Here is a 24881-nt window from a genome sequence, read left to right as displayed (position 1 = left end):
CAAAAATTGCCCCGCCGAAGCTATGCCGGCGGAGGTGGCGCGGTCTGACGGTTTCCGACCCTCGATGCCGGCAGACGAGGAGTTATGGAGCTTTCTTGGAAAAGCGTCGACTGGCACGTCACGCTCAACTAGTACGGATGGAGACAAAACAGAAATATAACAGCGCGTTAGCTAAAGATGACGGCTTGGGCTGCGCGCGCAGTCTTTGCGGCGGGAGGGTCCGCGGAGGCCTTCGGAATTCTTAACATCCCTAATGCGGGCTCCTTTGACGTCAAGTGGCAGGCCGTGTAGTGGTTGATTGTTGGCTAACAGAGTTTTAGAATTGTGTACGCACACGTTGCGTTGGCTGGGCACGTACGCTGTACTGTATTCGGAAAGTAACGCGCGTATACCAGTGTTTAGTCTTCGACAAATCCGCAGTGCCAACAAACACAAGAAATTGTGCACACGAAGCTCTGGTTACCGTATGCTAATACTACCTCATTTTAACCACTTGGGATTTTTTTAACGTGAACCGATTACATCACATAGGAGCGTTTTCGCGCACAGTTCCCCTTGATGGGTACCTAGATTAACCATTAACAATGAGTTTGTAAACTATAAGGATGCAGTGTGTTTAGACATGCGTATGAAAATTCGCATCGTTTCTTTAGTAGCGGCGTTTAAAGCATGGACGCACCGCGTTCCCCATAAATGTACCTTTCAGCGGAATCATTTCAGTTAAGAATGACTTCACGGACCATACCAGCTGCATAGTTCAAGAGTACCCGCTGTGTCTAGCTATAAGCATGCGAGAAACTGGTACTGCTCAGGTGTAAAAATAATTATTTATTGTAAAAAAATACAAACACCGCTAAAAGCAATGCTCAGCGCTGAAGGAAACGATAAACGTGCCATCCGATGTTTTTTTTTTTGGACAAATATATCCTGGTGCTTAACGAATACCTTTGATCTTTTCAATGTGTCTTCAGTAGCTTCCCGCCAGCAAAACACCTGGAACAACTGGGGTCATAATACTCTGCACAAGACGAAGTATTGAGCATACCCAATTGGGTATGTGAGGTCCTTTATGTAGTACATCGTCAAGCACGAAATAAGGGCTGTCTCGAGAAGTGTGCCAACCGAAGGTTTCAGTCTCTTGAACTTGATCGCAGGAGAACGCCTTGTTGTCGTACTCCCTCCAAATTCAGCGGTCAGGTGATGGGCTGGCTGCTGGCATGTCATTCTGACGGAAAAAAAAGGAAAGCAGAGGAGACATGCGACGTTATGTTCTTAGATCACCTGGTGTCTTCGCCCATCACACAAAAGCTTCTACCTGGTAAACGGATGTTTCCAATCTGTTATGCACCGTGTCAAATTTTGTGTAGACAGCGTCACAGAAATTACAAATATGAAAGTGTTTTCAGAAGTTGCTAATGAAGCTTTCTAATAGTGTTTTAACCATAATCTTACTACAGTTATGAGAAAAAGCGTAGCATGATTTCCTCAGATATACACATCGATCTCCACGAAATACATGCGGGTATTGCACATCTGACCGAGTATGACTTTGACCTTGTTGAACTTCTCCATGAAACTTCCAGTTTTTCTTAAAAGTGAGGCGCTGTTTCGAATGTCGGCTGCAAGTCAAAACCACAGCCGCTATTTGATGAGAATCACGTGCAAGGAAAGCAGTTTACCAATAGACTCACGATTCATTCGTTAAGTAAATAAAGTGGCAGGTAAACTTGGCTTGAAATTTTGTTGCACGCATTGTATTTTCCGCTCCATGCAAACTGGCCAGGATTTGCCCTTTGATGGCAGATAAGCAGCCGGCTGCTTGCTCCAAGAAGCACGCCACGCGATACACCGAGTGTGTCAGCAATGTGGTATACAATATCCCCCTAAGCTGCGGTAGGGTGTACATCGGCCAAACAGGCCGGTGTTTCAACGATCGTGCAAGGGAGCACCGCTTGGCGGTTAGCAGCAACATGGGCGGGCACTTGGCTGACCACTGCAAGCGCTGTGGTTGTGCGCCACACTTCAGCCAAACCACGTTTCTTAGGAGAGCAAACAGCCGCACTGAAAGGGAGACAACTGAAGCGTTTCTAATAAAGAGGGCAGGTAGCCAGTGCGTTAGGGCCCCATCACTCGATCTAAGCGAGAAAGAGGCTATCTTTTTGAAAGATGGCATTTAGACATGTAGAATTTAGAATGTGCGATATTCATTTTTCCTCTCACTAGGGTTGGCACGTGTTCATAGGTGCTTGCATGTTTTCATAGTTCGATCGCGTTCCGGCGCATGCCTTGTCTCTGTATTTATGGCACATGATGAATTGTTAGTTCTGCGATGTCTCAATTGCTGTTATGGGATTACCTTGTTCGGCAGCGTATATAAATCGGCGTGGTTTCTGATAATAAACAGTTGGAAGTTGGCGCCCGTGTCTGTCTGTTCGTGTCTTCGCTTCGTCCCCGTCTTCTTTGCGTCATTACAGTTTTTCCTCAAGATAGGTCTCCCACAAGGGTCTGTATTATCACCGCTATTGTTGAATGTTCTGCTATGTACTATTCCCACACACCAGGATATACAGGTGTACGTGTATGCCGATGACATCGCATTTTTTGCTACATCAGCAGACATTCACACACTATACCAAATTCTGTGGACATATATGAATAGGCTGGAAACGTGGCTCGAGGCCATTAACTTATCGCTTGATAGCAATAAAAGCGCAATCGTAGTTTTCACACAAAGTGTTCCAGCCAGTGCAATTTTTTTTTACTTTACCGACAAGACATCATACCCCAGGTAGAGGCAGTTAGGTATTTAGGGGTAACCTACACCAAAAAACTTAACTTGAGTCCACATATAGAAAACATGGCTGTTAAGGGAGCACGCGCAGCAGGTATGCTACGTAAGCTCAGCAACAAGTGCACAGGTTTGCGCAGAGACTTGCTTGTTATGATTTATTGTATGTACATTCGACCGATATTAGAATTCTGCTGCGTTTTGCTTTCTGGCGCTCCAGCCTACAAAGTTCGACCACTGGTTCTTTTAGAACGTGAATCATTACTATTATGTCTTGGGCTTCCTAAATTTGTCGCAAAAATTATTCCATAAAAAGAATCACGCCTGCCTTTTCTTATCAAAACGTTTCATGTTCTAACAATACGAACATTCCTAAAAATTTACGCGTCTCCACAGAGGAGGTCACAGTACGTTTTCATTAATCAAACGGCCTCATTTTTAATCACCAATGGTCTAGATTACGTTTCCCCAAGTCATTTTTAGACAAAGACTTTTAAACCCATTAAAAGTTCACCTCTATGAAATACTTATACTCAGCACTGTAAAAGCAATTAGGATTGAATTTGACGGCATATATCCAGGGAATGCTAAACACTTACCATATCGATATCTAAACGGCATTGTGCAAGATCATTTGGCCAATCTAGAAACAAACATTGTGATAGCGACTGATGCTTCCGTTTGCGAAGAAAAGCGAGGTGTGGGAATCGCATCATTCTCTCTAGAATGGAGTTTCTCAACTCCGTTACCTGACTATACGCCTTTTTTGCAGGCTGAGTTGCTAGTTATAGTCCTTGCATTGTGTAAATTGCCTCAGTGTCTGTCGGAAGCCGTTTTTCTAACCGACTGCCTCTCTGTCTGTTCTTCCTTAAGCGCACCAAATTTATCAAGTACCTTAGAGACATTCTATTCACTAATTCCAAGACACTTACAACTTATTCGTTTAGTGTGGGTACCTGGCCACAAAGGTTTGATACTCAATGAGTATGCGGATTCACTTGCAGTGTCATCCCACGATGGCCCTGTTATGTCTATATTGCCGACTTCGGCATATGTCACTGCAGCGAGATTTGAGAAGCTTACAATGCCCAATCCCTTCGACAAATCTCGAATTTCAACAGATTTCCATCAACTGAAGTTTCCTTGGAGGAGCAGATGGTGTTTCTCTAGAAAGGAAGAAATCTCAGTTACAAGGCTACGATGTCGAGTCCTCCCACTCAATTTTTACCTTCACAGGTCTGGTCTGGCTCGGTCACTTTTATGCCTTCACTGCAATGACAGTGAATCTCTGGATCACTTATTTTTGACATGCCGCAGGCTTAAAATTCAAAAAAGAGACTACTAGAAGATCCCCTTCGATACATGGGCTTAAATTTGTCACTTCCGGTGGTTCTTTCATTTGGTGCTACCGTGCTTGCTTTTAGCCACAGGAATGTTTTCGACGCTGTATGCGATTTCCTACGAGAGACTAAAAGATTTGAATTTTAAGTGTAACTTAGTTCAATTTCTTTTCCGAACGTTTCCTTCCTTAATCACAACTGTGTATACATGTATTTCTGCCGTTTTTCTTTCGTTGTTTTTTTTTCTTTAAGCTTTATGAAGTTGTACTGGTAATGTGCAACGCGTAAACTATTCATTTTTAAGACCGTTTCCTTCAGAAAGTGAATTGATTCTGTAAGAAAGGCACCGTCCGATTCATGGCCTATCCCCGAGGTGGGTTGCGCCAAATGTCCGAGGAACAACAACAACAAAAAGACCTACCTGCTGATCTTTCGATCTTTGCGTTGCGACCTCTCTCTTGACGTCGCGACACTGGTGGAGGTGCTGGAGCCTGCAACCTGATGCAGGAAAGCGTTATTCGGACGCATACACCTAGTCCGGGGACTCAGCCTCTCGTCACGACTCCAGTACACCGATTCAGCCGGCACCTACTAGGCCTAAGTCCGGAGTTCTCGACTGTTCCTCTTCTTCACAGCATTGCAGCTCCTACAACATCTCCTTCCTTCCCAGGTGACTCTTGAGCATCGATCCTCACGTGCCTGAAATATTCCGTGGGGAAGCGTATGAGCATGCCGAGGACTGGCTCGAACAGTTCGAACGGGTCGCTGTGGTCATTCGCTGGAGTGAGCAACAAAAGCTTGGCCGTGCCTATTTCGCGCTGTAAAATAGCGCTCGCACATGGTACGAGAACCGGGAGCCTTCTTTTCGAACTTCCGGATTGCATTTAGTGCAAAAACAGTTGCTTCTATTGCCGAAATTGTGCGCCAGGAGTTGCGGCAAGCCTTTACATCACACACGCCATGTCCTGAGCCGCGTCCGTTCAGCTATGTTGATGTGGTCCGTCGTCCTGCACCTTTACCTGAGGCAGCGCCCTTCCAGCCACCGCCCGCTGCCATGCCTTAGTGACAACGGGATTCTGCGAGACGACCACCAGTCCGCAGAACCGACTTGTGGCGCACGGCTGACCATCGACCCCTTTGCTTCCACTGCAAAGAACCAGGCCACATTTCCCGCTACTGCCGTCATCGAGATTCTGGGTTTGGCAATTTTTCTGGTTCCGCTTCTTTTCCCTTTGAAGACCGTCGCGCCCACCACGCTCATCGCCTGTCGACCAGCCAAGTAGCTTCAAGTCGTCGTTGGCAATATCCGTCACCTATGTGTCACACTTCCCCGAACCGTCAAAGCTACGCTGAAGTCGCCAGAGGCCGTTCCCCTAGCCCGCGCCGGGGAAACTAACTGCTGCGACCTCTGGGAGCAATGTTGCCAATCGTCCAGACACCGAAAAGTCCCTTCTACCACCGCAAGAAGACAATATGAAGAAGACGACGACGGCGACGATCACGACGACGACGAATACTAATACCGACAAAGTTGTACATGCCGATCTCAGCGTTCTCATAGACGGACATCATGTGACAGCACTTGTTGACACAGGCGCTTACTTCTCGATTATGCCGCAAGAGCTCGCCAACCGCCTTCGGAAGGTCAAGACGCCGTCGACAGGGCCGCACATAAGAAATCCTGGCGGTCAGCTAATGACTCGGGTAAATGCACCGCTCGGCTCATAATCGGTGATTCCAGCTTCGCCGCCACTTTTGTCCTCTTACCAGAATATTGTAAAGAGCTCACGTTGGGTGTTTAGTTTCCGCGAGAGTACGACGCTGACATCAACATCCCGGACCGCATGGTGACGTTTTTCGCACATTCATATGTCGACACCACCACGACCACCACTAACGATTGACACGAGCGTTTGCGAGTAGCCGACGATGTGACGCTCCCGCCGAGATTCTGCTGCCTTGTGTCTGTATCTTGTGAGCGGCCGTGTCATAAGGATGTGATAGAGGAGCAAACAGCTACGCTCTTGCTTACGCATTGTGTTTCCATCGCGAGAGGCGTTCTGGAACTATCTGAATGGCAGGCAGAAGTGCTCCTCACCAACTTCAGCAACGAGCACCGCCACATCCAGAAAGGCACCGCGTTTGCCTACTATGACGACATAGACCAAGCGAAGGATTGTTTCGCTTTGCAACCTCACGACGCGACCCCCCGCCTGCCTCGACGCCTTTGTCTGTCGACATCTGCTCTACCCCGTCCCCCTCTTACAGGCAGCGCCTACTGGAACTGATACACCAGTTCGAAAATTGTTTTTCTTGTACATCAAAGGTCAAGAAAACACCATTGACCAAGCACCGAATCGTTGAAAATAACACGAGACCGATCCGACAAAGTCGCTACCGCGTGGCTCCGAAAGAACGCGAGGAGATTCAAAAGCCTGTAGAGAAGATGCTCCTGGGTGACGTCATACAGCCTTCAAAAAGTCCCTGGGCATCCCCCGTGGTATTGGTTAAAAAGACGCCAGGCCTGCGCGGAAACCGCGGCACAGTCACAGCGAAAGCTCGAAGAGCGGCATTTCTAGAGCCGGTTATATACTCTTTTTTTTTGTGAAGTTGAGAAGCAGCCACACCGACATTACTCGTCATTCTGCGGAGAAGCGAGTTACCATCTGTAAGGCATTACGTGCAGTTTCTTGATGCGACTGCTGATGACGATGAAGAATTATGACTGAGCCTTTTGTAATGGGTTGCAAGCTTTAAAGGACCCACTAGTCGCGTAATTCGCATTGTGGGACGCCCGGTCGTTATTTCATTCACCCACCACACTTTATAACATACGCTAACGTGAGAAAGAGATAAAGAGAGTGAATTAACTTTATTGAGACCCTGAGGAAATGGATCATGGGAGCCTTGTGGGCTTCCTTGACAACCAATAGAAGTGCATTTGGGAAGAACCCACTACGCTATAAATCATAACTTTTGTGAAGTAGGGAAGCAGCCACTATGCAATTTGTCGTCATTTTGCGGAGAACCGTGGTACCTGCTCAACACCTGTAAGGCAATATGTGCATTTTGTTGATGCTGTGGCTGATGACGATGAATAATTATGGCAGGGCTCTTTGTAATGGGTTGGAAGCATTCAACAACCTACTCGTTGCGCTATTAGCATTGTTTGACGCCTGGTTACAGAATTCGCGTTGTGTGACGCTCGATTGTTATTTTACTCTTCTACCACGCTACACATAGGTTAATGTGGTTCCTTCCCGACATGAAGCCTGTATAGGGTCTTTTTGCAATGCAGTTTCAAGCACTGGCATGAGTCTGAAGTAGAATACTGAGCTCCCACGCAGAGGACCCAAGTTCGAACCTCGTTACATTCTGAACTTTTTTTTTCTTATTTCGTTTTTTTTTTATTTCGAGCGATAGGGGTTACGGACACCGGCGGCGGCGGCGGACAACTACAGGCCAAAAATGGCGCTTGTTGTGATCTAATAACAGCTTTCGCTGTAAAAAAAAGGCGGCAGCTTGCGTTTCTGTATCGATTACCGCAAGTTAAACCAAGTCACCAAGAAAACCGCCTACCCGCGGCCACGCATAGACGATGCTCTCGATAGGCTGCGGCATGCACGTTATTTCTCATCAATGGACCTGCGAAGCGGCTATTGGCAGACAGGTCGGCGAGAAAGATAGTGAGATAACTGCCCTCGTGACGGCAGGCGGTCTTTATGAATTTAAAGTGCTTCCGTTCGGCTTATGCTCAGCGGCAGCCACTTTGCAGCGTTTAATGGACACCGTGCTGTCAGGCCTGAAATGGCAAACATGCTTGGTCTATCTAGACGACGTTATTGTGTTCTCAGCTGCATTTGAAGAACATCTAGACCGGTTATTCACAGTTCTGTTAGCTATACGTTCGGCTGGCCTGACGTTAAAAGCAGAAAAATGCCATTTTGGTTTGAGTGAATTCTGCTTGCTAAGCCACGTCGTAAGTCACGAGGGTGTTCGACCTGACCCCGACAAAATAGAGGCTGTTGCAAGTTTTCCTGCACTACACGACAAAAAAGCAGTGAGGCGCTTCTTAGGACTCTGCGCCTTTTACCGACGATCCATCGCGACTTTTCGTCTATTGCGGCCCCTTTCACACGACTTACACGGGAGGATGTTCCCTTTCTTTGGGGCGAAAAAAAAAACAAAGGGCATTTAGCGACTTACGTGAAAGCCTCCAAACATCTCCAGTTCGTGCGCATTTTGACCGCGAAGCGCCAACAGCACTTCACACCGACGCCAGCAATGTAGGCCTGGGCGCCGTACTGGTACAGTGGTAAGAGGGCACTGAAAAAGTGATAGCCTATGCCAGCAGAGCTCTCGCTCGCACGGAAGAGAACTACTAACGCAGTGACTATTCTGTGGTCCAGACCACAGAATAGAGTGCAGCTTTATTCTGTGGACCAGACCACAGAATAGAGTGCAGCTTTATTCTGTGGACCATACCACAGAATAGAGTGCAGCTTTATTCTGTGGACCACACAATAAACTTGCGCGCTGTGGCCTGTGCAGAAATGTTCTGTAGCCCAAGCAGCCCACCTCTCTTGACGACGGTTTTCTGTCACAAATTGCGAGGGTTCATTCTGTCGTCTGGTCCACAGAACAGGCACTTTTAATGCCCTCAGAAGGAACTGAACCCACCCCATGAAGACTTCGGTTTTCCAACGTTCGAGCTCCCTTAACGACCGCTTCTCTTTTGAATCGCTATCACTTTCACCACAGTATTTTTGTGTCATGTGAAAAAGTTCACTAACATTTGCACGGGAGACTCGAATTTTGAGCAATCCTTCTGAATGGGCGCGGCCATAAATCACCCGTAAAAGAACGCTAACGCCACCGCGAAAAGAAAACAATAACAGCAAATGACAGCGTGTATAAAATTTTCTGGCCTTGATCCATCGAGTACGCAACGCTTAAGCCACTTTCGCCGCATTAGACTTGTGTCAAGAAAAAAAAAACGCAACAAGATTGGCGAGATTCTACTAGTTGTCACTGGACACAGCACACTTTGTCACTTAATTAGATACACTTGCACGCGCCGTATAATTACGAGTACTTGTATGGTCGTCAACGTCTGAAAACTTTACAGAAACAGCTAAAGTAGCCCCTTGCCAATCTCAGTGCACTTTTTTGGACGACATTAGTGCACTGCGGTGAAAGTGACTGAAGTGTTTCCTGACGCGAGAGATCAGGGCCAGAGTATTTTAGTAGTGTCGCCCTTTGTCGTTATGATTCCCTTCTCGCGGTGGCGTTGGCGCTGTTCTTAAGTAGATCTGTGGCCGTGTTCCCACAATCGGGGGGATCGCTCAAAATTTAAGTCTCCCGTGCATATCTTCACATTTTCTTTTTTGCATGACACAAATGTACTGTGGTGAAAGTGACTTAAGTGTTCTGCACTCGATAGATCAGGTCCAGAAATTTTTAGAACCGCTGTCATTTGTTATTATACGCCTTCTTTTTGCTGCTTCATTTCACGACAAGTTTACCTGCTTTGGCATGTCAGACCAGCAAGCATGCCAAAGGTGGGCTTCGCCTTCGTATTTCGAACCTTTCACGCATCAGCGTCTTCCACCTCGCGTACTATGCCCGCAAATGGCCTCCTTGGTCCGGACTTATTCACAAAGCTGCGAGCGAATATTGCGATTCGCGACAGAAGTTGTCGTCAAGAGAGGACGGCGCAGTGCTTATTTTGTGAATTAGACCACAGAAAAAACCCTACCAATTTGTGAGAGAAACCCGTCGTCAAGAGAGGTGGGCTGTTTGGGCTACAGCGATGTCTGGTGCGCACGGTCCACAGCACAAGTCTCTTCAATGCCGGTCTCTTTGGTGTGGTCCACAAAATAATGCTGCCCTTTATTTTGTGGTCTAGTTCACAGAACCAAGCTGCCGTTTACCCTGTGGTCTGGTCCACAGAATAGATTGGGATTCTAGTATGTGGTGTGGTGCGCAGAAACCGTCGTCCCGTCGTCAAGAGAGGTGGGCTGCTTGGGCTACAGAACATTTCTGTGCAGCCCACAGCGCGCAAGTTTATCGTGCGGTCCACAGAATAAAGCTGCACTCTATTCTGTGGTCGGGTCCACAGAATAAAGCTGCGCTCTATTCTGTGGTCTGGACCACAGAATAGTCACTGCGAACTACTAAACTACCGTGAAGGAGTGTCTCGCCGTGGTGTGGCCAGTTATCAAATTTCGTCAATATCTGTACGGCCGCTCATTCAAGGTCATCAGCCATCCCCATTCGCTCTGCTGGCTCACTGATCTAAAAGACCCATCTGACCGTTTGGCGTGCTGGCGCCTTCGGCTTCAAGAATTGATATGGCCATAACTTATGAGGAAAGAGGCATAATGACGCCGACTGCCTCTCGCGGTCGCCCGTCGAGCCTGCCGCTGTGTGTGTGTGTGTGTGTGGTGTGTGTGTGTGTGTGTGTGATGTGTGTGTGTGGTGTGCGCGCGTGTGTGTGTGTGTGTGTGTGTGTGTGTGTGGTGTGTGTGTGTGTGTGGTGTGTGTGTGTGTGTGTGTACATGCGTATAGATGTATAATTGCAACAAGAATGCTTTCTAAGCAAGTGGCGTATTTTACATCGCACGATTAATTCAAAAAATTAATTCACAGCCGTGTTACATCATTATAATTAAGCATAAATTAATGACAAATATGCAGTTTGGATTTACGAAAGGGCAGTCTACTGAAACTGCGCTTCTAACACAGAAGGCAATTATATTAGATTCTTTCGAACGTCAGCTATGTACTTTGGGTATTTTTGTGGACTACTCAAAGGCGTTTGATTGCATCAATCATACCACACTTATAGAAAAAAAATAAATATTATGGCTTTCGCGGTGCTTTTTCGAAATTAATAAAATCATATCTTCAGCACCGTATGCAAAAAGTAGTTATAAATAGTCACGTGTCCGATTTGAAACCAGTTATTGCAGGAGTACCCCAAGGAAATATTTTGGGGTCCTTGCTTTTTTTGTATTTATATTAATGACGTAGTTAGTATTGATAATGACGTAAAATTTATTATATATGCAGACGACACTACAATTCTAGTAACCGCGAAAGATGCTGAAGATGTCATGATTAAAGCCAACGAAGTACTGTCAAAATTATCATCCTGGAGCACCGCTAACTAGTTGAAAATAAATGTCAGTAAAACAAAGGCCGTACTTTTTAGGCCGGAAAATCGAAACGTTGCTACTACAACAGATTTGCATCTTAATAACTCTATTTTGCCTATTGTGCCTGCTTTTAAATGTCTTGGTGTTGTATTTGAGCAACATTTATCATGGAATGCTCATGTGGAAATGGTAGTAGGTAAGCTCTCTCGGCTAACGGGAATACTATGCAAGTTGCGCTTTTTTCTTCCTGAAAGTGTTAAACTTCTACTGTACAAATCCCTGTACACTATTGTCATCTCGTCTGGGGCACTACGACACTTACTAACAGCATTATCCTGCATAGAATGCAGAACAAAGCCGTGCGTTGCATTTTAGATGTGCCTTACTTAACGCCAACTAGTCCTCTGTTCGAAAAGCTAAATTTGGTACCATGCCTAACATTTACGAAAACCTGTTAATAAGAAGTTATAAGAATGCTATTAAAAAGAACAATGACACTCTAAAACGTATTTCTAATTTAACGCGAAAGCATAAAATGGCCAATACAAGGAGCTCTGAAATATGGGAACTACCGAGGTCTAGAACGAACTATACCTATCAGATGCTACGTTATAGACTACCCTATCACTTAAATACAAAAAATGTAATATAACTATTCATAATGTCAAAAAAAAACATGTATGCAACTGCAATGCCTATGTTTATGTACTATGTTTATTTACTGCAATGCCAATGTTTATGTATTAGTGCTTATAATGCTGGGTACTTCTTGTGTTATTCTTGCATTCCTGTTATATGTTTCGGTGTATTGATAGTGTAATTCTTGTGTATTTTTTGTGTATTTCTTGTGTTTCATGTAATTTTTGTATTCTTGTATTATCATGCGTTGTATTTAGAGCTTAATTCCGGTGTATTTCGTGTTTTTCCCGTTTTGACACTGCCTGAAAAATGGGCAATGTACCCTGTCAAGCCTTGCTGGCTTTTAGTTCATTGTCCACGACATCGCTTGTATGTTGAAATAAATTGATTTGATTTGATTCGATATACGATCATTGCAAGTCAGCAATCCCTCAATGACATTTCGACACAACTGCGTCAGTGAATTTAATATTTCCAGCTTGCCAGCAGAAATACGGTTGAAAAAATCTGGGCAAAGGTCAGTGAATATTGTGCTATCACGGCGAACTATTGAATCAACGGGGAATGTGCAGTCAATGAAAACTCGACAAAACGTTTTGATGCTTTTGAACACGCCAAAGTTTACGCCTATGCTCTCGCTTCCTTTTCAGAAGTGCTACGAGGATTCGCTCAAGTGAAGTGGCGCGCACTCTTATTTGGACTCGGGGAGGGCTTGCGGGTATGCCGACACGCCGAGAGCGAGTTCGGAATAAACACTTGTTTTTGTGGTGACTGTTCTTGCATTATTATCACTTAACTACACCGCGGCACCTATGCGAATTGCAGCAACGCTTCAAGATACCTGTTCACCAGACAAGCAAAAGAACGGCGACAAAGAACATTGTTTCGTCGTAAAGCTATCTCGCCCCTCCGGCCGTACTGAACCATACTGCGTCTGACATCGATGCAACTCAAACGGGGATTTCATATTTCTCAACACGACAGGTACTGTCAGGCGTTCTGAACACGAATCATCTCTATACCACAACACCTCAGCCTTGAATGCGTTAGGAATAGATTTGAGCGCAAAAGGACGGGTGCAAGAAGGCAAGACGACTGAACGAGCGCTCACTATAAAACTGGTTTTATTCGGGAGAAAACGTGGAAATATAAAGCTCAGTACACCACAGTCGCGCCTGCGCACACATCAACAAGTGAAAGACTTGACAAATGTTCAGAACATGTTGCGCTCACTCACCTCGCTCCCCCGCAAACGCACTGACGTTTCGCTAACACAATCTCTGCCCTTCTTTTAGGGGCGAAGCTCCTTAAGGCGGCACCCGTTCGTCCCCTCGGAGTATTGCGTAACCAGTCGTACCGCTAGTACCAGATCTTGACCTCCAAGGTGGTGCCGGTGGGAGATTTCTCCTGTGCGTTGTTGAACAATGAAAATTCGCAGCGTGCGCGTTAACTAAAAGCCGAATTCCTTCTGTCTCTCATTCCCATTAGCAGCCATTGGCATGTTCCAGTAGGAAACGTAAGTAGAAGTAGAAAGTGTAAGTGTTAGCTATAGCCCACTTCTTCTGTGCCTCATTCCCATTAGCAGCCATTGTTTACCTCCAAGGTAGTGCTTGGTGAGAATTCTCCTGTGCGTGATTAAACAAGAAAAATTTGTTCAAAACGCCGTTGAGTGATGAAATAAACCAACGAAAGACGCCAACTGTTTCTAAAAGCAAAACGAACGAACGCCAGATGTTTCTAACGCAAAACGAAAAGACGCCAGCTGCTTAACGAAAGACGCCAGATGTTTTCTAAAGCAATGGTTTTCTAAACAATGAAAATTCACAGCGTACATGTAAAATTAAAGCGAGCTGCAAGTCGTCATAACTCATCGAACCTTTAGTATAAACGCGCCCGATCTCACGTCAGTGATGATGTACTGGGCAGAATTCACGGAAGATTCACGGTTTACCGATGAACCTCCGCAGCTTCGCCCACTCATCATCATTCACTCCGTGGATATGCTGTGATTTTTTTTATGCAAAAAGCCCCCAAAACATATCCCGTTGCACGCGAGATGTTGGGCGCGCATTGCCCAAAAAAAAGGGCATGGACTGTGTCATCTAAACGTCAGTTTGATTGCGGGGGAGTGAGTATCATTTGACTGATCGCACTCGTGCACAACTTTTGCCATGATCTTTCACTTGTTGATGTGTACGCATGCGCGCCAGTGGTGTAGTGAGCTTTATATTAACACGGAAGTGTTTTATGCCGAAGTCTACCAAGTACTTCCGTTACGGATATGACGTTGATAGAAAGAAAAGAAACCAAGGAAAAGATCCGCCGCTGCGAATCAAACCCACGACCTTGCGGCCGCGACGGTAAGCGCCCGACACTTAACCGACTGAGCTACCTTGGCAGATATGGACACTTCACGAACGCGCCTTATATCTTTTACACATTATCTCTCGCACGGTGCTCTCTGTTGGCGGTGTAGGTAGACGAGGCAGAGCACGCCGGTGCTGGCCATCTGTGAGAGGTGAAAAGATGTAATGCGTCACGATCGACACTTCCTAGCGCTTACTCCCAGATGGCGCGCGATATCGGAGGTCATGGTTAAAGCGTCTCGATACCAGCGAGGGACACTGGCCACGATGGGGTCACCGAGGCACCCTAGACGCAGTTACGTTGTTTGCCTTTCGCTTCGTATTAGCCTGCGCCGGCTCATCGGAGAAGTGCAGCTTCCACATGCATTAGAAAAAAAAACAGCGCAAAACCACAGAACACACAGGAAGGGAACGCACACAGCGCTGAACTCAACAAATGTATTGTGAAAAAACAAATGCATCGCCTATAAATACACATGAACCACTCGCATAATAGTGCGTCACTGGACATAGCGCAGATAGGCCGCGAATAGCACAACCGAGACAGATTACGTCAAACGCCTCCGTAGATACTCCATTTCCTTGAGCAATAATGCGATTGACGGGGTGCTGACAAGTTTTCACCCAAGTGCGCATCTTATACGCTTCAACAACTTCAGTGTTAGGCGATCCCTGTGTTTAATGACAACACTACATTTCTCAAAAATTGGTGAGTACGTGCACGACCTACAGTGGATGGCTAACCAGCCATCTTGTGCACGTTTTACATTGTTGTCGTGCTCTCTCATTCTATCGTTAGCACAACGACCCATCTGACCTACATAATATCGACCACATGTGAGAGTAATCTGATACACAACATTTTCAATACAATGGATATACATAGTTCTGTGCTTCTTCTCACAACCTATTTCCCGGTTCATTGAATTGTATGGCCTCGTCAAACGGCAAATACTGTTTAATTTCGCAGGAGCACAAAACAACACACTAATGTTTGCTTTGGTTGTCAGAAGAAGCACAGGTTCTGACAAAGGTTGTCAGAGGCTAGCTTCAGCGCTCGTTTGCGAGATAATAGGAAAATTTACATGCATCAGGAGAGTAAAAAGTTTTGTACAGAAAAAATATCTACAACATGCAGCAGAAAATATAAAAAATAAAAAAGTCAAGTAGCACTCAAAAAGGGGAATTCTTTGTCAGTACAATCGAAGGCTGGCTTACGCAGTTATCTGCACATCCTTTGATGTGTAAGGCTTCAGTTATTTCACGCGTTAGTTTATTTCTGTGATTAAACAAGGTCTCAGTGTCACACCACAAAGGATGGTAATGGCAGTTTTTGCAACGATCGGCTTAGTGTGAGTAATTACTTTTGTCCAATGACTTCTGATGTTCAATGCAACGGCCAGTCTGACCCATATAAACATGACCGCAGGTTAAGCTTAAAAAATAAAATACTTCTATCCACACCTTAGACTCTTTGCCCATTCTCTTGAAAGACAAATGCACTTCTTCTCACCTTCCGTGTCAGTTTTTTTGCCCACCGCATGGCAGATACGTTGAATCTTGTTAGGAGCACTTAAAACAACATCAGTGGCCGAACCAATTAGCAACGTGCCCATGTGAAACGCGATGGATGTATGGTAAATAAGCCTTGCGTTGTATGTCTTATTTGCTGCTGAGCTCTCTGGTTCATCTTTTTACTATCCTAATGATACTTTCACCCGCTCTGCGTGCAGCGTCGTCTGGGAATGTAGCCGATTTCAGTCTCTTAATTTGGACGTAAATACCCTAGGCGCATAGTACGAATGCAACACTTGAACACGACTGCCCTTAGCCAAAACACTGCAATTCAATTCTTAACAATTTTCGAATGGCCCGAGATATACTGAGAATAGATTTTATTGACCTAGGATTACACATCCAGCAAGTATGTAAGGATTTGAGGTGCATTGCTGAGTCAAGTAACTGCAACTGATTATATTAAGCAACCTCATGAATTAACTTAAGGACTCATCACATACTCTCTAAAGACTTTCAAAACGTTCACAACACTGCTGGCTTGCACATCTTTATCATAAATAATTAAATAATCATGAACAAAGTGAAAAACATTTTAAGCCAACCCAGGCAATTCATATTGGGCATACAGTTCACTTAGCCATCTAATAATGTGGATTTTAAATAAAGAACAAAACTTTCAGAATGTTCACAAGAGATATCCCACAGTCACTTGCAAATTAGGCTTCATCACTGTCTTCACAGATGCACAATATTTCATTAGTTCTGCGTGAGGAATAATGTAGCTTGCACGTCGATACTAAAAGCGCTACAGCTTCCTGGAGTTTCATCTACTAAATATTTAATAAGTACTGAAACGTGTTTATGGAGATAGCAAGCTACTAGCTGATGCCACGTTTTACCTTCAGTCACTGCCCCGCCACGGTGGTCTAGTGGTTATGGCGCTCGACTGCTGACCCGAAGGTCGCGGGATCGAATCCCGGCCGCGGCGGCTGCATTTTCGATGGAGGCGAAAATGTTTGAGGCCCGTGTACTTAGATTTAGGTGCACGTTAAAGAACCCCAGGTGGTCGAAATTTCCGGAGCCCTCCACTACGGCGTCTCTCATAATCATATCGTGGTTTTGGACGTTAAGCCCCAGATATTATTATTATTATTACCTTCAGTCACTATCGCTCTAAACGGTGAATCCTGCCTGTGCGTCTTGCAGGAAAAGGACACTTCTAGATTCATGCTTCTGGCTTTCTTTGACTGTTAGAGTAAAGCTTTCTAAGCCAACCAAACGCAGTAAATCTACCGCTTGCTGCTTGACTTTAAGCCATTTAAATCACTTTCTTTTTGAAATTTTTGACGGCTTCACTCGACTTTTTCAGCATAGACGCCCTCTGCAGGCTCACTACCGAGAAGAACACTCAAGGTGCGTGTCTGAGCGCTTAGAAGTCAAGGACTGCACGGAAGGACCCGAAAACATGAACCTAGTAGCCCCAAATCTTGCCTCTAGAGGATTGCGCGTTGTCATTGCTGGGAAAGAAGGTTGTTTTGTGTTAATGCCGGATGGCATCTATGGTGAAAAGCGAGTCAGCTATTAAAGAAGTGAGAATTGAAACTTGAGCTAGTTGGTACGGATTCATCATGATTCAGTAGCGCACTGACGGACGAGGACAGAGAAACAATCAGTTGCGAGTTAGCGCCAGTGTTGTGCACCTTCTTTTTTTTCTGTCCTCGTCCGTCAGTGGCGCGACTATTAAAGAAGTGTTCACAGGGAAGCTGTTTAATCTAGCTTGTAATTTGTGTTTGTGTCATGAGTAAGAGGCACGGGGCATAGGCGCAGATTTTTTCCATTTTCCGGGGGGGGGGGGGGGGCGCCGGGATCTTCGCTGCCGCCTTCTGTACTCATTCTCGAATTACCCTTTTTCATCCTCTCATTTTCCTCCTCACCCTTTTCCATGTTTTGAAAAAACGCTTGGGCGCGCAGGTGATCGTACTTTTTCGTTCTGCTGATGAAAACAGCAAACTGCCGCGAACACATCAACATTGCTGTAAGTTCACATCTGACATTCTTGTCGAGAAAACATTTATTTTCCAATAAATGTAACAATGTATTTCCAAATGACACATGCAGAAGATGCACACTAAGAAAAAAACTTCACTGCAAGTCACCTTCGTGCAAATAATCGTTTGAACTTCACATATGTTACTCACATTGTCACACAGTCATGACCAATGAATTAAACACCAGTTAAAGGAATACTGAGATAAAATTTTGAAGGTGAGATAACTTGTGGGATAGATTTGTGTCCAGAAACACGCATCATCTACGAAATATGAACGGATAATGTAGCTGAGGGCATATTAAGATCAATTTTAAAGTGCGTGTCGCGCCACTGCACGCGAAACGCGCCTTTTTTTCGTGTAAACAACCAACCGCCACCTGCATCACGAGTGTGTGTTGGCTGCCACGATCCTTGCGATCGTTCTCTCCTAGCATACCTTTTCAACAGAAAGAGCGGCAGACTTGCACGGGAGCACAGACTGACGTCCTCGCCTTGACAGTGAATTTTGAAAGGACCACGCATATTTGAAACATCCCAGAGGGGATTACATCAGCACCCAGGGAGTCTTCGCTCAAAAGAGTTGTCCGCGCGGTGCTCATGTGAACGCGGTTTTTGTGAGTAGCCAGCTACGTTCATGAAAGCCATTCTGGGTGCTGCCTCACTTATCGCGCTTTGAAACCAAAGCTGCGTCTGGGCTCGGCAGAACCGTCTCTAAAAAATTAACCATTGCGCGGTCGAGCCCACGAGGTTTGCAGCCGGGGTAAGTTGGTCGTTAGATACTTATTGCAACAGAAACAAACAAGATGTAAAATTTTTGTATCAGTACTCCTATACTTATCGACGTAGCTCAACATTATTTATCCAGCTATCCAACACTGCGAACTTCGAGGGTCAAACAGGGGCATACAAGGTATCGCGGAATACACAAATACAGTAATGCGAGAAATTGTACATCGCTAGGCGCCGCAGAATGCACAAATACAAAAACTCAAATATGGTACATCACTTAATACATGTAATAAGAGGAACTTTAACAAACCAAACGAATGAAGTTAGCAATGGCAGTAATGTATAATAAACGAATAATTATTAAGCGTATTAAACTGGACAGAGTAAGGGTGACTTGTGTGTGGCGATAAATGGCCAAGCGGAATATCTATACAGCACACAGGAAAACTAATATTTGTGCATGTATGTGCGCAAAGCTTAGCCCTCAATAAGAAAGGGTTTCGGGTACAGTCGTTGGTTTATGAAATCATCTGCAATGCGATTAATGTCTATTTTGCGAGTGAGATCTTTGTGGCCGTGCAGAAGCACCAGATGATTCAAGCGGGCCTGTCCCATGGTGGACCTTAAGTATGTTTTTATGCGACGTAGACAGGAAAACGATCGTTCTGACGTGCATGATGTCACAGGAATGGTCAATGCAATCTTAACAAGTTTAGTCACTTCTGGAAAGAGGGCTCTCAGCTCTTCGCCGCTAGCGCTTGAAAACATTTCTACAGTATCATGAAATCTGTTCATTGGTATATTGTGTTGCTTCGCAATATCAATGAGCATATCACGGTGAAGCTCAAGGCGTCTTGGTCAAAATCTTTCCATAAAACTCACAGAGGTATTTACTGTCTTCTCCATCTCTTAAAAAGCGCTCGATGTGAGCCATGTGCTGCCATGTTGAAAGCGGATACCTTTCGTCTAGCGAGGCGTGTACCGCATCCACTGCCTCGTAGAACCGTTGTCGATACATGTCTTGAAACGACAGGTGTACGTGACCAGCGGATCCACTCATATCGGCGAGGAATCTTTCTTTCTCTTGGCGTTGAAGCAGATGGTTCGTCAACGTCAAGCTCAGCTGCCTCTGCACATGTGTTCTTCCAAAACGGAGCAAATCCTTTTCTTAGTTCATTCAAATTGTCCCTAACAGATGTTATCTTCTCTGTTCGGTCGAATGTCAGCGTTTGTTTCTGTAATGCGGTATTTACCGTTTCCAAACGCGAGAATACAAGAAGAAGCAATTTCAGCATCAAATAAGTGTCGAATTTAGGCAACACTTTCAAAAATCCACTCGCTTTCGCACCAGCGTCATTCCGTTCATCATGTGCCAGGTCGCTGAAAAATGCCATCTGCTCTTTATAATTAAGAAGGACCGAGAGGAGAGAAGCACCCCTGAGCGTCCATCTTGTGGGACAAAACTTTCTCAAATTAATAGCTTCGTCTTCCACTTGCAGCGCTTGAAACGAACCGACACGCATGGGAGAGGACGTTACAAAGCTTCTGAGCTCAGTTACCATGCTGAAGAAGTCACGACACATGGTCACTTTGCGGCTCAAGTCCTGCATCACAAGATTAAGGACATGCGCCATACAGTGAACGTACAACGCTCGGGGCTCTTCCTCTTGCACGAGCGCTTGGAGCTCATGGTGCTGGCCCCGCCATGTTTGCTGCGCCGTCGTAACATTGCCCACGGCACATGACTATAGGCAGGTTAAAACGGCAGAGTATGTCCTTGAGGATGGCGAAGAGTGTGGTTGCTTTAGTGCCTGCTGCGTTATATAAACCACAAAATAACTCCTGTGACTCGAGTTTATATGTAACAATCCTAAAGCAAATGGATACCTGCTCTTTCACAGATATATCCGTCGTCTCGTCCATTATCACGGCATAATGCCCTGCTTCCCGGACCTCGTTTGTCAGCGAGCAAAGAACGTCGTGAGTCATCATTTCCAACAGTTCGTTAAAAGTGTCATGGGAAAGCCATTTGTGCCCAGATCGGCAAAGCCAAGATTTTAGCTCGGGTATGTCATTTGCACGTAGTTCCAAGAGCTGCCTTCAGTTACTTTCTGCATCATCGTAATGGCCACGTACCGCTAGGCCTTGAGATGCCGAATACTGCAAAGAGGATACAATGGCTAGCAGTGCCTTTCTAGCACTCTTCATTTCCTTTTGCTTGCCTTTACTGCAGCTAGAAGCAACATTCACACCCTTAGCTATGGATAACGTAGTTGCTAAAGCTGCACGGTGGAAACTTGAGGCTTCGTGGCTTTTAAATCTCTCCAGAGCTTTCTTCCTGTTGAAAAAGCCATTCTGTACAAAGGCAAGGCAAGAGTCCTTGCCCCTCGATGTCTTAGGCAAAGGTACACTCATCGTGTAAGCAGCGCGGCAGGTCTCACAGAACACTTTGTTTAATAAAACATCGTAATGGAGCCATTTGTAAGTGAGCTTCCACGCTGGTTGGTAATGTCGTCCCTTTTCTACTTGAGTGCAAGGAGCTGAAGCACCAGCGGTCGTTTGCAGTCGCGCAGCTACCGGCATGCATGGAATGCTAACAATACTTTCAGTCGACGAAACTTCGCATGTGGTGGTTCCACAGAGCGGTGATCTGGCGCCCGTTGACGAGCAGCTTGACCTGCATCGTCTTCGTCGGGAGCCTTCCGCTTTCTTATGACGTATTTGTCCATTTTCCTGCCTTGAACAGCCTAAAAATAAGAGAAAGGCAATGATTCTCATGCCTTATCCTGGGAGAACGATAGAGCAAAAAATGCTAAGTGTAGCCCTTGTTTTGATGCCGCAATGGTAGCCGTTGCGGCATTCTGCATTGTGCTACTGGTTTGCGGCATGCAGTGGCCTAACTAGATGGGACGGCGCCCATGGCAAATATATTTTGGCGCCCCTCATTGGATGGTAATGATAGTTATTGTTGTTATTATTATTATTATTATAATTATTATTATTATTATTATTATTATTATTATTATTATTATTATTATTATTATTATTATTATTATTATTATTATTATTATTATTATTATTATTATCTTGCTAGTTTCATGACGCAGATCTCCACACCTATTTCTCAGAGAGGACAGGTTGACGTAATTTCCTGTGACCTGAGCAAGGCTTTTGACGTTGTCAGCCACACGCTGATTATGGTTAAACTTGCGCACTTTGATGTTGACTTGTCAGTTGTGAATCTCCTGCAGAGCTATCTGCTCAATAGATATTGTTATGTTGCCGTAAATGGCCAAACGTCTTCTTTGTATAAAGTGACTAGTGGGGTCCCTCAAGGGTCGGTATTAGGCCCACTCCTATTTTTAATTTACCTGAATGATGTTTCTTTTGCCATTCGTAATTCTTCTTTCCTCTTGTATGCCGATGACATCAAGATTTTAAGGAAATTCATTCAGTTAACGACTGTCGCTTGCTGCAGTCAGACTAGCGCTCTTTTTCCGAATGGTGCGACGGTAATAACCTTTCTCTGAATACCTCGAAGACAAAATTCATGTCTATCACTCGCAAAACATCTAGCGTGTCATTTCAATACTCTGTCAATTCTGTGCCGTTATGCAAGGTTTATGAAATCAGTGATCTTGGTGTTGTTGTTGACAGCGCGTTAAACTTTTCTTCTCACGTTAAGCGTGCTGCTATGCGGGGCCTTCGTTCTCTCGGATGTGTTTGTAGAATATCTCGAGAATTCAGGTCTCCCATGGCCTTACACAAATTGTACACGGCAATATGTCTTCCGCAACTTGAGTATGCGTCCGTGATATGGAATGGCATTGCTCAATCCAGCGGTAACACCATTGAACGAGTCCAGAAAAAATTCCTCAGCATATATAACCATCGCTTTGCTAAAAATGACTCTGGATCTCGTTCAAGTACTGCTGAATTATTATCACTGCCGACGAAATCGCTCTGATCTCTTATTTCTTTACAAGCTAGTCCACGGTATCATATCCTGCCCTGTACTTCTCAATTGTGTAAATTTTCGAATTCCGCGTAAGTTAACCAGAGAGAACAGACCGTTTCATGTACCCGCCTGCTTCTTCCAACACTCTACCGTTCACAGAATACAAAGTCTCTATAATGTTAATTTTCTTGATCTTGACGTTTTTCATAGCCCACAATCATTATTTTTATCCGAGCTTTGCACTGTTTTGACATAGTGTGGCACAATGTACAAAGTCATCCCTTCTCAGTCTTTCCACATAGTTGTATATATGCAATCTAATTTTTTATGCCCCGTCAATATTTCTCGTGTTGTCTTATTTTACTCCTCCCCTATTGTGTTCATTTCTCTTTGTCTACGTGTTTTTGCTCTTTTTATTTCTGAAAACTGTCTGTATTGTATTGTTTATTTTTATTGTATTTTTTTTGCGTGCGCCAGCATAAAGACCTTACGGTTGTTCCTGGGCACGTTAAATAAATCATTGATTGATTGATTATTATTATTATTATTATCTATGTGCAAGAAAACGCCATGTGCATCTGGCTGTTTTTTGCAAGCTAATAAGCGCTTTCTAGATTGATTGTTCACACACTGGTGACTGGACTATAGCCGTCTTGCACATCCATGCATCATATGATACACTAGAAGTCCACAAGGATAGAAAAAAAAGTGAAAGAACAAATGGACCTCGCCTGCGTCCTGTTGTCGTCTCGCTTTACACGAAATATACGAAGTTCGTAAATTGCATACAACCACACAAAAGAGAACGACGAAGTAGGCATGTAAGCAGTTCATATAGTTTTTCGCTGAATTACCATGAAATGTATGGTTCAAAATTATGTATTGTGTGCACCAAATCGGCATACTATGACTACATTTCTTTATCAATGCTAATGATGCGTTGAAAAACTCGTTCCGGCCAACCCTGTTGTCTCCTCCTTGTTGCATATTATTGCCTTTCTTGACGCCAGTGCTAATGTTGATCGTGAACAATTGTTGTCAAGAAAAACGCAATCTTTATATTTAAACACTTTATTTTTAATTTGGTTATTAATAACACAAATATCAAAAAGACTATGCACTAGGACACTCCGTAAAAACTAGAGCAGCCCTTTTCTTGCTTTCGATGAAGCAAACTGTTCTATAATGAGATCAAAGTTCGTTTTTTCAGTTTGTTTTCTTTCCACACTCAGTAAAGCAACATCAGAAAGTCTGTCCTGGCCCATTGTGGCCCGCAAATAGGAAAGTATCAATTTCAGCTTGCTGAAGGACCTCTCACAGCCAGCGATGGAGACCGCTATGGTTAACATTATTTGAATAGCGACGCGAAGGTTGGGGAATACGCTATCATCTCCATACTCTACAATAAATTTCAGAAGTTCTTCAGGTCTTGACACTTTCTGGTCAACCCGCTGTGAAAGCAACAGTCGGCAATCTAAAATCTCCTCATAGAGGTCCTGCGCGTTAACGTCGGAACAGTAAAACCATCCAAAGGTGTAGCAATTTGTTTTTAGTTCGTTCTTGTCGTCGCTGTAGCACAGCTTGTTGATGTCCAGGAGAAAGCCAAACTTGGCATCTGTGTCCTGCAGGCTAGTAAACTTCTCGTCTATTTCAGAATGAAGACTCGAGTGTGGACTTCATGACCCTTTCTATTTCCTGCTTAGCCGTTAACGCTTCTCCTTTCGACTTTTCACCAGGATTTTTTTCGTCGTGAACGCCTTTCAACATCGACATCACACGCCTCACAGAGACTAAGCCCTTCATCGAGTGACTCAGTGACCAGGGTTTCCCTTTCCATGAAAGTGATCTCTGAGGGCTTTCGTGTCTAAGCAGCATCGTGAAAGTTCATTTTTGGATCTTGCAGCCTTTTGAGCACGATCTATGCGAGCCAGTATCCTAGGAGGATCGAAAGGTGGCCAGTTGGTAATTCACGTTCGGCGATTGGGAGCGCGGAAAAAAAAAAAGGCACCAGGCATCTGTTTTTTTCGTCGTGAACGCCTTTCAACATCGACATCACACGCCTCACAGAGACTAAGCCCTTCATCGAGTGACTCAGTGACCAGGGTTTCCCTTTCGTCATGAAAGTGATCTCTGCAAAGGCTTTCGTGTCTAAGGCAGTCATCGTGAAAGTTGAAATTTTTGGATCTTGCAGCCTTTTTGAGCACAGTCTACCTCTCTATGACGAGCCAGTATCTGTGCTAGAGGATCGAAAGGCCAGTTGGTAGCCGAGTTATATTTTCTTCGTTCGGCGAACGATTGGGAGCGCGAAAACACAAAAAAACACAAAGGACGAA

At 44.8% G+C, this 24881-nt stretch overlaps 1 protein-coding gene across 1 annotated transcript in view; it reads left to right on the top strand.

The window, feature by feature from the left end:
* Nucleotides 1-12698, top strand: part of LOC119391038 (uncharacterized) — a 595212-nt gene extending 582514 nt beyond the window's left edge. Inside the window, exon 6 of the mRNA XM_037658738.1 lies at nt 12578-12698. Coding sequence (XP_037514666.1) covers nt 12578-12604 — 27 coding nt within the window. The 3' untranslated portion in view covers nt 12605-12698. The remainder of the gene's footprint in view (nt 1-12577) is intronic.
* Nucleotides 12699-24881: the final 12183 nt, after the last annotated feature.

This window comes from Rhipicephalus sanguineus, chromosome 4 (genome assembly GCF_013339695.2).
Source record: "Rhipicephalus sanguineus isolate Rsan-2018 chromosome 4, BIME_Rsan_1.4, whole genome shotgun sequence".
Taxonomy (NCBI): Eukaryota; Metazoa; Arthropoda; class Arachnida; order Ixodida; family Ixodidae; genus Rhipicephalus; species Rhipicephalus sanguineus.
The sequence above is the reverse complement of the archived record's forward strand: the minus strand, read 5'-3'. Positions and strand labels throughout refer to the sequence as shown.